Source organism: Quercus suber, unplaced genomic scaffold, assembly GCF_002906115.3.
Source record: "Quercus suber isolate HL8 unplaced genomic scaffold, Cork oak 2.0 scaffold_252, whole genome shotgun sequence".
Classification (NCBI taxonomy): domain Eukaryota; kingdom Viridiplantae; phylum Streptophyta; class Magnoliopsida; order Fagales; family Fagaceae; genus Quercus; species Quercus suber.
In genome coordinates this window covers 140,301-154,912 of record NW_027069708.1, presented here as the reverse complement: position 1 = coordinate 154,912, position 14,612 = coordinate 140,301, and the positions used below count along the sequence as shown (strand labels likewise).

Here is a 14,612-nt window from a genome sequence, read left to right as displayed (position 1 = left end):
AGCATTTGTGAAACTGCTTGTTGTTTGCTTTTAATTCTCTGTTGGCTTACGCTCACACTTCTGGTGGATGGTGTCATTTGTGGTGGTATTGTTTTAGCTATGTGGTTTTCCTGGAGCTATGGGAAGGGGGTTTAGAAAAGGGCAAAGTGGTATTCTTTTATTTTCTTGTGTTCATGTGTTTAATATTCTGCAAATGAGGTATATGAGAAAATGCAACTTAATGAATGAATGTTTGCACTGTTCCCTTCCATGTAGCAGAAAATTAGATAATACATCCAAAGTTTACTAGATTACTAAATGGTAATATCATATTGGCTTTGCTACTTAACAATATCTTCGGATTAGTCCTCTTCCCTCCTCAAGAGCGATGAATTATAAATCCTTCTGCTCTACTATATACAAAATATTTAATATTATTTTTGGTTTCCATTATGAAAAGCCAGGCACTAGAGAATTTTTAGGTGCAGCAACGCAGCCCATTTGTAAAAAAAGGTCTAAATATAAGGTATAGTTCATGAAGTCAAGCGCAAGCGTTATCCAAGCATCATGTACCAAATGTTGCTCCTTTGTCATCAAGGAAAGGCTTTGAAGTATTCAAGGATCGATTGAAGTCAATGCATCCTGAAGTTGGCAAGGCTAAATTTTAGGCTATTGACAACAATTCAAATTTGATATTTCTAGTTTGTAGGACAATTTAGACAATTGTTTGCACACTTTGCAGCGGCTTTTTGGATAGTTTTTGACTTTTTGTAGTTGGTTTTTTATATGTACAGGTTTGAGTACCTTCTACTCAAACATTGATGTGATGCTATTAACATAATGAAGATATGTTCAAAGAAGTTTTTTTTTTTTCCTAGTAATTGCTTAGAAAAAAATGTGTTTAATGAAGATGTATTTTATTTTCTTTGTAGTTGCTTTGAAGTGTCATTTGCGGATATGATTTGATCACATTACCTCTTTAATCTTTTGGCGAAATTATCATTTACCATTAAAGATGGTTCTACATCTTGTAACTACCCTATAAGTTGAAAAATGAAAACATGGACAAACGTGTTGTTTTAAAGAAACCAAAAACCAAAGCAATGACTATAAGTTCCTGAAGTATTATAAACAGTTACTTCAAGTTTAACAATTTGATGTCTTGCATTATATTGAAATTTGATTAAAGAGAAAGGTAGACAATAAAAGATATTGATAAAAAATGAACAAAATTTTGTTAAAATGTACACTTTTATCACAATGCCATGATAACAAGAGTCTTACAGTATTAAAATACAAATTCTTTTTGTTAAAAGGCTATAATAATATGATAGTTCCACATTTGATGTATCTCTTTCTTTTTGATCAAACATTCCATCCAAAATCTGCAATTTTCAATCTGCAAACTCCATTGGCTCTTAGCTAGCTCACTTTGACCTGGTATCAAAGCTTGCTCTAGAATCCATTGAAGCTTCCCGCTGCCACAAAATCAAATGCCAAGCAACATGAGAGAGATTAACAAAGTATCACATCAGATACTATAATCTCAAAACACAAGACCAAGCAAGCGCCTTAACTCCAAGTTTTTGGTCTTCTGTAGATAATGGGATGCTGCAAAAAGAGAAGAATTAAGACAAGTAAATAAAGATAAGGGGAAACAACAGTTTGGAAACCAGGACCATTTTAAAAAATAAAATAAAATTGACAAATAATAAACTTAGATAAAATCAAAGTTGAATAAAAGCAAGCAATCCCACTTACTGGATAATACCAGAAATCCAACATTTTCTAATATATAAATTAACTAATGCCAAGAGGTTCCAATATACTACAGACTAAGAGCATAGAATTCAATCACTGTAACAATTACCTTGTAGAAACTAGATTTCACATATTCCCCCTTTAAAAAATTTGTTAGAGACAGCAGATCTAAACTGTACAAGTTTGTTATATGGACAAAGACCAACTTCAAAGATCAACTTCAAACAGTGGTTAATGCTAAGTGACTCCTTTATGGAAAAAGATAAATTTGATTTTAGTTCATCTTGTCTTTTCTTTCTTCCATTTTCTCTGGACCAAACAAAAGTTAAGAACTTCATCAATAATTCAGAGCAGTAAAGATAGAAACGTAAAACAACACCTAATTGAGTAAATGTGTTACACACTTACTGAGCTTTTGAAATGAGAAAAAAAATCGTACAGCAATGGAAACAGCAAAACGAAAATTATTAGAAAAAACAAATAAATGTTCATCAAAAAAAGAAAAAACAAATAAATAACATCTCCTATTCTTTGCTACATTCTCTCGGCAGCCAAACAGTGGTTAATTAAGACATTTACAATTGATTCCACCTCCAATTCCTGGGCAATCAAACAGAGGCTAATATTAATATACATGTTCAGTAATTTAGAAACAAGGTGAAAGACTGGAAAAACACACACACAAACCTTGATAGTGAGATTGGTTTGCTTGTTAGAGAGAATGAAATCGAGGTAGTTTTCCAGGGACATTTTCTCTGTCCTCATTTTCACTTTCGAGCTCATCCCCTTCCATAACCATAATGGCAAGGCGGGGGACTGAGGAGCAGAGGCTTTCAGCGGGACTGTGGCTGCTTCGGACTAGGAGAGAGCTACAAGAAAGTGATTTTCATTTTTATGTTTCAGAGGAGAAATGAAATATGAGAGACAAGTGATGGATTGATATTTGAAATTTGAAATTGAGGCAGGTTCCAAAATTTTTTGAAAATAGCTTGTTAACGCCCAATGTAAACAGAAGACCAGCACACTAACGTCATTTAGCTATGGTTACTGAGTTGGATAATTTAAATGATGTCAGCATTTTTATCTTACTTGTGTTGTTCTTATTGGTTGGGACTACAAGGTCAGCTTGGTGACCTTGTAGTACGGGACTAGGTAAGAATTTCCCATGTTAAACGCATGAAACCCGAGATATTTGTCCCTAATTCTAGCCTTGACACACTCCCTAAGCCCAATCATAGGATATGGTGAAAATCATGGAATAATATATGTCTGATCAATGTGGGTTTTAATTAACGAATTTATAAATAACCCGAAAGGTTCAAATGCATGATCTGATCACCCTTACCTTAATAATGATACTAATACTAATATTATATTTTTGGCATATTCATAATAATGTGAGAAGAAGACAACCAGTCAAACACCTTGGAGAAGCATGAAACCCAGAAAAGGAGAAAAGCACCAAAAGATGGATTGATGGAAAGGAAAAGTAAGAGAGAGAAATACTGAAATACGGGGAAAAGGATGAGAAAACTTACAAGTGATCCTGCTCTGCCGCGTGGAAACTTTACTTCACGTGGCCAAAGCTGGCCCCACATGGGCCCCTGCTGCTGGACCGTAGTCTTTCGTTTCCTCGCGACCTTTTGCCGCTCACGTTGTTTTATTAGGATTTCATTTGGGACAGTACGGTTAGTTTGAAAAAAAAAAAAAATTGGACTCAACACACTTTTGTGACACAATTTTTTCACAATTTTGTTGTAACATGTTGTAAATAATTTTTTTAAAAAAAATAGATTTATGTGAAAGTAATAAGTAACTAATTACAATTTATTATATAAAATAATTATAAAAAATGTGTACTTACCCACAGTATTAAAAAAAAAAAGAAAAAAAAAGTTACAATGACTTGCAATAATAATTCCTTATTCTTGATATTGTTATCATGAGTTAGTTGTAGGAAAAGCAGAGAAAGGTCTTATATAGATTGTCATTCAAACTGAATATATTGGGTAAAAGATCTAGGAAACCAATGTTAACCAATTCAAAGTAATCGAAAGTAGACAGAATTTAAGTATAAAATGTGTGTTCTAATTTTATAGCATTTGACTTTTAAATGTCATAATTTACTCTAATAACCTTAATTTTTCTTATTGTTAAAACACTTTCAATTAGATTTTATTTTTGAATGGAAAAGTGAATTGTTAAAATTTCGGCTGCACAAGATTAGGCCCATTGTATTGCATTTCTATTATTTGTACAACATATATACTCTGCTATATAAAGATGCAGTCGATTGTACAATGTTTCACACTCAATACAATAAGATTTTAGTCTTTAATATGATATCAATGTCACTGCTTTGATTTTTTGGTATCTCAAGGTAAGTAACAACAGTCTGTTTCTTACTTCACCAAAAGATAAGAGAGCTGCCAAAAGAAAGGAATACCCTATAGTAGATCGGTAATTAGTGGGATTGCCAATCTAGTTACCTTGGAGAGTCAATGGTGATTGAGCAAAAAAGTGAAATGCATGAAATATGGTGCCTTTCAAATATCAAAGGATTTTGAGAACAATGGTTGAGGATTGTGGTGTAGTCATAAATTGACTAAAATATGGACCACATAGAAAATGTTTAGGCGAGTGGTAGTGAAATGGTAAACTAATAAAGATTAGCATAAGGGAGAGGTTCTTCATCGAGTACAATAGTTGTCTGAATACTAACGATGTAAAATCTATTCCTTATGCTACTCTCTATAGACAACTAATCTGGAAATTTAGATGATCTATTTCTTGTCACTCGCTCAAACATCTCCTATATATGCAGTATACACATTGTTAGTTAGTTTATGACTACACCACAGTCCTCTTACTATGTCGTAGTTCTCAAAATCCCTCGGTATCTAAAATGCATTATGTTTCATGGACTTCACCTTGAAAAATATATTCCTTATTTAAATATATATATATATATATATTAGATTAATATCAAAATGGTTTTGGTTTTCAGGTTGTGAAAATCCCAAGCTAAAACTAAATCCACCCCTTCAATTTATGAAATCAAACCAAACTAACCCAAACATGAGAAAGCCTAATTAAGCTTGTCCGTTTAGGTTGCATCGGTAAGACCAATTGGTTTTCAATTTGAATGCACATCCATAGCAGTATTCCTTGTAAGGATTTTATTCTAGGTTTCCTTTGTCAGTCATTATTAAGCCTATTGGCTCCTGTAATTCGTGTATATATAATGGTTTTGCTAACCCTTGTTGCTTGTTTGGTAATATTGTTTGTACTGTACGTAGTACTGATAACAGAAGATTGATTAAATGAGCATGTGAACATGACATTCTTCAGTTAGAATGCCGCCGAAATTCGTTTTCCACAGTTTCTCGTTAATCATGTGGAAAAGGCCGGTAATGCATCCAATCATACGTTACCACGTGGACCACTGATTCCGAGAAAGGACAAGAACGAAGTATGGGATAATTGGAGAATTTGAGAGAGAGAGAGAGAGAGAGATGGAAAAGTTGCTAAAATGGTAGCTTCAAAAGAAAGATAACAAGAATCATTGTTTGATTTGTGAAAAAACAAATGAAAAGTTAAAGGTGGCGGCAGCCTCCCATTACTTTTGTTTCTCTCTTTCTTTTTGTCTTTTTTCTCTTATCAAAACCCCAAGCAACTCCCACATTCCACCTCTCTCTCCCCTTTTTATTTTCCTCATCAACTCTCTCCTCTCTGTCTCCTTCTCTCTCTTTTGGATCTTCTTCTGTCTAAGGTCTCTCTCTCTCTATCCATCTCTACGTATGCATGTTTGTTTCATTAACATGCATGGTTTTTATCTAATGCGCTTACTAACTTCTTCAGGGTTTTGATTTGTTTTTGTTGTGGTACAGTTTTAATTGTTGTACAGTTGTTTGAATTCAAAGGGCTGGTCTTGTTTTTTTGAATACGAGGCTGGTCATTATTTTCTTTCATTTTTGTTAAAAAAAGGACAAGAAGAAGTTCCAATTAAGAAGGTGATCATATATAATATGGCTCCTGTTTCATTGCCTCCTGGTTTCCGCTTCCACCCTACCGATGAGGAACTCGTCGCTTACTATCTCAAAAGAAAGATCAATGGCCGTAAGATTGATTTGGAGATCATCCCTGAGGTTGATCTATACAAGTGTGAACCTTGGGACTTACCAGGTATATCCCTTTTTCCCAGTGTTCCTCTTTTTTGTTTTCTTATTCTATTTTTAATTTTTTGCATATTTTTATTTCATTTTAAATGAAAAACAAAAACTTTTTTTGCATTATTATTATGAAGTTGTTCATTGGGCCATATATTTGGTTTACATGCCATCCACAATATTGCTTGATACCAATGATAAACGGGGAAAGAAAAGAATAAGCGGTTGGTAAAAGAAAAATCAAGGAATATTGTTTGCTTCTTGAAAAGTTGTCGAATTATGAAGTTAATTAATTACATATATGTGTGATAAAAAATAAAAAAAAAATTAAAAAAAAAAAAACCTTTTTTCTTAAATAGGGTTTGAATGATAATTCTTAGCTGCTTTCTCCTTCTCTCTTTTGGATCTTCTTCCTACCTCACTGTGCATAAAGAATATGAAAAATTTTCCTTGGCTTTTGCACTACACATCATTACTAAATGACCTACCACTGAAATTATAATAAGATTTTGGAGAATAATATATAATCAGGGTCATTTTTCACTAAGTGCGTATCTAGTTCATTAGAAATCTGACAAAGAAAAGGCCGAAAGAGTTCATCATGAAACCTTTTTCAAAAGGTGACCACACCCATATTGAACCTAACCATTGCTTTAGACACGATTTAGCTTCTTTTTCCATTTCTCTATTTATGAAAATTACTTAAACTCATTGAACATGCTTTATATACTAGTCAAATATCTTAACTTTAACATAAAATATAGCTCATTCCACCTTGGTTTTTTTGTTTTCACTGGAAAAAGGAATGGTACTTGGGACGCTAAGGCATGGTCCCTCCTTTTTAGATTTTTTTTTTTTTGGTTGTGTACATGAAGAACTGTAGTGAGACAACTCGGGTGACCCAAGTCAAAAGACAATATGGAAAGTAAAAGCATTGCATTGTCTTGGAGATGATGAGTTTCAAACAATGTACCAATGCTTTTTGTAGCTTTAAAATTTAATATTTTAAATACATATATTTTGACTATCATGAGCTAAATGACTAATTCCCAACTCCCAAGGGTATATAAACATATAAATTATTACATATTCTAGTTCACAGAAGCCCTATGATTTTCTTATATCTCAAGTTCTCACCAAGTTCATATCTAAGAAATGAACCCTAGTAATATGTTGAATGCTTTAATAATTATTCCTGTTGGTGCATGCAAAATTTGTAAATGTTTTGAGTTTAAGTTATTCACGACATGAAAAACCTTTGTTCAACTCGTTGAGAACATGAAAAAATCAAAGGCCTGTGTTTAATGGCTTTCATTATGGTTGCTCCTAAAAATGGAAGTACTCTCTCTTTGGAGTCTACCTACACACGGTCACTGCAAGTGCTATGGCATTGTAAATTTAACAGACCTAAACGTTACAGGAAAATCATTATTGCCTAGCAAAGACCTGGAGTGGTATTTCTTTAGTCCAAGGGATCGGAAGTACCCGAATGGATCAAGGACTAATCGTGCAACTAAAGCTGGATATTGGAAGGCCACCGGGAAGGATCGAAAAGTGAACTCTCAGACGCGTGCCGTGGGCATGAAGAAAACCCTAGTTTACTATCGAGGGAGAGCACCTCACGGTGCTCGAACAGATTGGGTTATGCATGAATATCGTCTAGACGAGAGAGAATGTGAAATTCCTTCAGGCTTGCAGGTACACTAACCTGTTTTCTTATTTTTCTCATTCATATGCCCTCAAAATCATTTGATTTGTGTATAATTCTCATCCCACTTGATGACCAAATACATATTAATTTGTAAATTAATATTTGCAGGATGCATATGCGCTTTGTCGTGTGTTCAAAAAGAGTGCAACTGGCCCAAAAATAGGAGAGCATTATGCTATCCCTACTACCAGTTATCAACTAACTAGTGACCATTCATCTAGCATTGAACTGTATTCCGAAGGAAGATGTGAAGACTTGGAGAGCACGGATTATCGAATGCCATATGATAATTCATGCTCGCCCAACATGGTAGCTGGATCATCACATGATATCAGTGGAACTAGAGATGGGAAATGGATGCAGTTCTTATCAGAAGATGCATTTAATTTCACACCTCCACCATTTCCAAATTATGGATCCGTTTCATACCCTCCATCTAAGGTAAAATTTTCTAATATAAGACATTTTAATCAACATATGCTGTGTTTAAAGCATTTTTACATATTTGGTTACGTACTGCTTTTTAAAGCCTTACATTTTCTAGGTTTAACTATTCTTTAACCAACCTTCAGTGAATAAGCAAATGAATATTCAGCAAAATGTTACATCCAAATGCGCTCCTGATCATACTATTTTCTTATGCCTTTGCAGGTAGATATAACATTAGAGTGTGCAAGGTTGCAGCATCGGTTCTCACTTCCTTCATTGGAGGTGGAGGACTTCCCTCAAGTTGGATTCACTGACTTTAAAGTGTCACAATTAACACCCATATGCGAAAGTGCAAGTGAAACTGATATTTTGCAGGAAATTCTTTCAGTTGCTCAAGCTTCTCAGGGACTGACAAATCAAAATAACTTTCCGGGGACATGGGGTGGAAATTATGCCCCGGATGATGATTTTTCCTTTATGGTTGGCAGAGATACTTACAATCAAGTTAATGATGTGAGTGCTGAGAGATATATAGACAAACCCTGGGAAGATCCAAATGCAAGGTCAATACAGATTGGAGATCTAGATGAAGATTTTAAGACAGAAAGGATGACAGAGAACTTAAGATGGGTCGGAATGTCAGACAAAGAACTAGAGAAGGTACCTTTATTTTATTTGATAGATATGGTGGATTTATCTTGTTAGTTTTTTTTTTCTTTTACAAAAAATTTCTAAAAGTAATTGATAAAAATGTTAAGAAAAATAAAAGAAAAATGCTAAAACTTCTATAACATTGTCGCTACAAAATATTTACAAACTGGTTTAATAATAAATATGATTGTCACTAGAAAACATTTACAAACTAATTTAATAATAAATATAATTGATGTCATTTAATAAATATATATATATATATATATTTGGGTAATTAGTGATTTATAGTTTATAAGACATTTATAGTATAATTTATAGTATCACTAACAACCCCCACAAGCATAAACCATTAACACAAAATGATGACTAGTCAAAATATGCCGACTATGGAAAGGCATACAAGTAAGGAACCATACATATATAATAGAAACTGCCACTGCACTAGGAACCAATATCATTGTGAACCCTGGTTGCATCGCATCAAAGTATATATCCTTACGTATTATAGTTTTTTTCTTTCTTTTTTAATACTTAATGGACAGAGTTTTACTGAAGAACACAAGGTCGTTCCAATAGAAGATATTTCAAACTTTCCAAGAAGAGAAGAGCATGAGTTTCAAGGTATCTAAATGGCAGTTGCTTCTTTTCCTTCTTTTCTATATTCTGACCACTTCATTTTCCTTTATTACATTAACAAGCGTTTAATTGCAGGAGAAAGTGGGTATGACAAAAGCTGTAAGGAATTCAATGATTCAGAGATGAATAACTTCCAACTTGGATTCATCGATGAGCCAAATGAGAACTTTCTTGATGATGGAAACTTGGAAGATTATTCAAGCTCTCCGAGCTTTGAGGTCATCGAGGAAGTTAAAGTTAATCATGGAATGTTCATTTCAACTCGCCAGGTAGCCGAGACATTCTTTCAACAAATAGTGCCTTCACAAACAGTTAAGGTCCACCTAAACCCCGTGCTGGTGAGTAGCTTCTCAATAGAGAAAGAAGATGCACAAATTACAGCTGAGAATAGAGCTTCCTTACTTAGAAAGTTCAAGGCATTCGCGAGAGGGAAGTTTGTGGCATTCACCAAAGCAGTGAATCCATGTGCAATCATGTGCATGGTCACACTTCTTTTGGTGCACATATATCTTGGGGAGCATGTGGAAGAAGAGAAATTGATGGATGGCTTTAGCTCAACTGGCAGTGTGAAAGAAGAAGGTTGCTCTAACAATGGGAACAGCAAGAAAATACCAGGCAGAATCAAGTGCAATGACAAGAGGGGACAGGTTTCAGTGGTGACTAACACAGAAGGGGGGAATAGCTTTAGCGCTTTTTTCAAGAGAATAGAGATTTTCCTCACCGTTTCTTTGGCTCTTTTTACCATGTGGGCTAACCACATTATACCTAGGGATTGATTGATTGATTTTTTTTTTACTTCATTTCTAACCATAGTTGCTAATTTGGGAGGGCAAAAGTTAGCCTTCTCCATATTATAGGCAGCTACATCTCAATATACTTGTACTTCTTATCGACTCTAAATTATTTGATAATTAATTGTTCATTTCTATTAATAGAATTTTCACATATCTGTTTCAGGATAAGTTGGCTGCAGTATTGACATTATCTCATCTCTTGTATTTGACTTACGCATTTATGAATTCTTGTAATATTTATCATAATATAAATTTGTACTATGTAAATAAAATACATCAAACACTCAATAGATTGAGTGAGTGAACAATTAACCCAAACCAACTTGTGTTTCAATTTTGGTATCAGAGCCATCTCAACCCTCATGGCTTCCAACTTCTCTCTTCATCTCCTTCATCTTCCTCCACACTTCAACCAACTGATACTTCTCCACAAACTACATATGTTCTTTCTTTGTCCAATGCTCACCATGTTTTATCCCTCAAACTTACCAACAAAAATTACCTTTATTGAATGACTAAAGTGATTCCATATCCCAAAGGCCAAGATCTTATGGGTTTTATTTATGGCTCCAACCTTTGTCCACCTTCCACGATATGTGTTCACAATGTCTCGACTCCAAATCATGCCTTCATCTCTTAGACTTGCCAAGATCAACTTCTAAATATTTCTTTTATCTTGGATGAGACTCCACCTCTTGTTGTTGGTCTCAATAACCCTCAAGACATTTGGGCTACTCTTGAATCCTCGCTGGCTTCTGCTTCCAACATCCAAAATTTTTGTATTCACATGCAACTCTAAAGTCTCAAGCATGCATGGTGATTGACGGTACTGACGAAGTTCATGTACACACGGACGATCCCATCGATACGGACGAATCCAAACTCTGGCTGGGTGAGTCGATTATATGCTTTACTGACGAATATATCCAGACCATTCAATGCAGGCAATCAAACCCAAAACGGTAACAGAAACAACTGTGCAAACCGTTGAAGGACAGTGATGGCACATTAAACAGCCCCAGACGTTACTAAAAGGAGCATAAAGACCTCCATAACTACCCCAACGGCTAGGAGCCATAAGAAGATATATAAGTCTTCCACATTGCTGAAGAACAGGTACAGACACATAAAAAAAACACTAAGAGATCTTTCTGATTCTTTCCAATTACATTGTTCCTTTCCTAGAAAGCTTCTTTTACTGACTTTGGCATCAGAGGCGTTGTGGCAGGCACCACACCGGTGACCATCTCCAAGGGTTGAAGAATCATCTCCGTCCGACGAACAGTACTAACGAGTTCACACTCATCAGTTTGGCGCCGTCTGTGGGAACGACATTTTTTCGTGTTCAAAACTCGAAATAGTGGTTCCTTATTCTTGTTCTATTTAGGATGGAGTCTAATCAAGATTCTGCAGCCCTAACTCAACAAGTTCAAGCCCTTGCAACCACAGTTGAAGAACTGACTAGGCAAAACTAAGAAATGAGATTACGGCTTCAGCAGGAGGAAAATCGTTTGAAGGGAAATCAGGAAGATGAGGGGGATAGCAACAGAAGAAGTGACCATCGAAGGCCAAACACTCCCGTCGAGCAAAATTCAGATATTCTTCGGGAGATGAGGAGGGAGATGGACGAACTAAGGAATGCCATCAAAGAAAAAACGGAGCGGAGCGTGGATCGGATGGTCCGGGCGACGGATTCACCATTCACAACAGCGGTCCTCGACTGCCCAGTGCCGCCAAAATTCCGGTTACCTCAGCTCGAGCCCTTCGATGGGCTGAAGGACCCTCAAGATCACCTAAACACCTTCAAGACGACCCTGGGACTTCAACAGCCCCCAGATGAAATATTATGTCGTTCCTTCCCAACTACACTCAGGGGAGCTGCCTGAGAATGGTTCACAAAGTTGCCAACATCGTCAATCGATACGTTCGAGCAGTTGAGCAACGCCTTCCTGCGTCACTTTATTGGAGGACAACGACCAAAGAGGACCGCTGACCACTTGCTTACCATCAGGCAGGGAGAAAAGGAAACCCTGAGGTCGTACGTAAAACGTTTCACGAGGGAAACGCTGGAGGTAGACGAAGCCGACGATATGGTGCAGCTGACGACCTTCAAGGCAGAGCTGAGGTCCAGGGATCTCGTCAGCTCACTCGCGAAGAACCCCCCAAAGACGATGGTCGAAATGCTCCTCAAGGCGCAGAAGTACATGAACGCTGAAGACGCATTGGCTGCTATCAAGGACGTGGATAGACCAAGGGACAAAGGAAGAAAAGAAGACGATCGTAGAGGGCAGAAGCGGGACCGACCAGATCGTCGAATCAATAACGGAGTCAGAAGGAAGGATGACAAAAATCCACGAACGGTAAAATTCACTCCTCTCGTTATGCCTGTTGACAAAATTTTAGCGCAGATTAAAGACGAGCATTACCTTAAGTGGCCACGACCACTACACTCATCTCCTAACGTCCGTGACAAAAGTAAGTACTGCCGATTCCACAAAAATCATGGCCACTACACTGAAGATTGTAGGGATCTCAAAGAGCAGATAGAAGAATTGATACGAAGGGGGAAGCTGCAGAAATTCGTGAAGAAGGGGGAACACAACAAATTCTGAGATGAAAACAAAGGACAACATGGGTCCTCATCCAGGAATAACGGCCGTCAATCACAACCTCCTCAAAATGTGGTCAGGGAGATACAGACGATCGCAGGGGGGCCTACCACCGGGGGCTCATTCAAGTCACTCAAGAAAATACATCAACGACAAGTGAATAGCGTCCATATGACACCCCTGCCGAAGTACAGACGAACTGATCAGGATGTGACCTTCAACGAGAGTGACTCCAGAGGAGTGAAACAGCCTCACAATGACCCGTTGGTCATAATGCTCACCATAGAATGGTTCAAGACCAAAAGAATCCTCGTGGACAATGGTAGCTCTGCCGATATCATTTACTTTTCCGCATTCCAACAATTGAAGCTGGATTCCAAAAGACTTCGTCCGTTCGATTCTCCGCTCGTTAGTTTCAGTGGTGACAGGCTGTATCCAAGAGGCATAGTGACACTGACAGTAACAGCGGGAACGTACCCAAGGCAGTTGACTCGTCAAATAGACTTTTTGGTAGTAGATTGTCCCTCATCCTATAATGTCATCATCGGAAGGCCAGCACTCAACAAGTGGAAGGCGTCCACATCCACCTACTGCTTGAAGGTGAAATTTCCAACAGAAGATGGTATTGGTGAAGTTAAAGGAGACCAAGTTCTAGCTCGAGAATGCTATCAAGCTGTTTTAGCAGCTAAGGAGAACCACACGTGGATAGTGGAAGAAAAAGAGGAAGAAAAGATGGAAGCACTGGAATTGTAGTGGAGTTGATCGAGGGGGAAAAGATGAAAACGACTAGAATAGGGACGACCTTGAGTCCTAAGATGAGAGCGAGGCTAATTCAATTTCTCAGGGAGAACTTGGACGTCTTTGCTTGGAGTCATGACGACATGCCGGGCATATCCCCAGAAGTTATCCAACACAGGTTGAATGTGGACCCAGAGAGGAAACCCATCAAGCAGAGACGAAGAACTTTTGCGCCCGAAAGAGACCAAGCCATTGCTGACGAGGTAAGTAAACTCTTGACGGCGGGCTTTATCAGGGAAGTGTACTATCCAGACTGGCTGGCAAATGTCGTCCTAGTAAAGAAAGCAAATGGAAAATGGAGAATGTGCGTGGACTTCACGAACCTAAACAAGGCCTGCCCGAAGGACAGTTTCCCTCTTCCAAGAATAGACCAGCTAGTAGATTCTACGGCCGGGCACAAGCTGTTGATGTTCATGGACGCATTCTCAGGGTACAACCAGATAAAAATGGCTGACGAGGATCAGGATAAAACTGCCTTCATCACCAGCCAGGGCCTCTACTGCTACAAGGTAATGCCCTTCGGACTGAAGAACCCAGGAGCGACGTATCAAAGGCTGGTGAATAAAATGTTCGTCAAGCAGATAGGCAGGAATATGGAAGTGTACGTCAACGATATGCTTGTTAAAAGCAAGGAAGAACTTGCTCATCTGGACGACCTTAAGGAGACATTCGATACCCTCAAGCAATACCAAATGAAGCTAAACCCTGGTAAGTGTGTTTTTGGTGTCGCCTCCGGAAAATTCCTCGGATTCATGGTGTCTCAGAGAGGAATAGAAGTAAATCCTAAGAAGGTACAAGCTATACTCAACATGGCATCACCCAAGACCGTCAAGGAGGTCCAGAAGCTTACAGGCCGGATTGCAGCTCTTAACAGATTCGTGTCTAGAGCAACGGACAAATGCTTACCATTCTTTAAGACCCTGAAACAAGCCTTTGAATGGACCGAAGAATGTGAAGCGGCCTTCCAAGAGCTCAAGCGTTACCTTAGCAATCCACCACTCCTAAGCCCGTCCAAAGAAGGAGAAAACTTGTACTTGTACCTGGCAGTTTCGTCTACAGCCGTCAGTGCAGC

The 14,612-nt window shown here is 37.5% G+C and overlaps 2 protein-coding genes across 3 annotated transcripts; both read left to right on the top strand.

Annotated features, from left to right (window-relative positions):
* The first annotated feature begins 5,395 nt into the window (after positions 1–5,395).
* Positions 5,396–10,295, top strand: LOC111984890 (NAC domain-containing protein 54). Of its 2 annotated transcripts, XM_065780945.1 has the most exons (7): positions 5,396–5,512; positions 5,631–5,925; positions 7,330–7,607; positions 7,729–8,061; positions 8,272–8,709; positions 9,246–9,324; positions 9,415–10,295. In XM_065780945.1, exons 2-7 carry the CDS (start codon positions 5,769–5,771, stop codon positions 10,113–10,115), a joined length of 1,986 nt encoding a protein of 661 aa, XP_065637017.1. In that variant the 5' UTR covers positions 5,396–5,512; positions 5,631–5,768; the 3' UTR covers positions 10,116–10,295. The 2 variants fall into 2 exon arrangements, with proteins under 2 accessions (XP_065637017.1, XP_023872288.1); XM_024016520.2 differs by having other exon boundaries at positions 5,396–5,925.
* Positions 10,296–12,223: 1,928 nt separating this feature from the next.
* On the top strand, positions 12,224–12,745 carry LOC136070685 (uncharacterized). Its single transcript, XM_065780965.1, has one exon. It carries the CDS (start codon positions 12,224–12,226, stop codon positions 12,743–12,745), a length of 522 nt encoding a protein of 173 aa, XP_065637037.1.
* Positions 12,746–14,612: the final 1,867 nt, after the last annotated feature.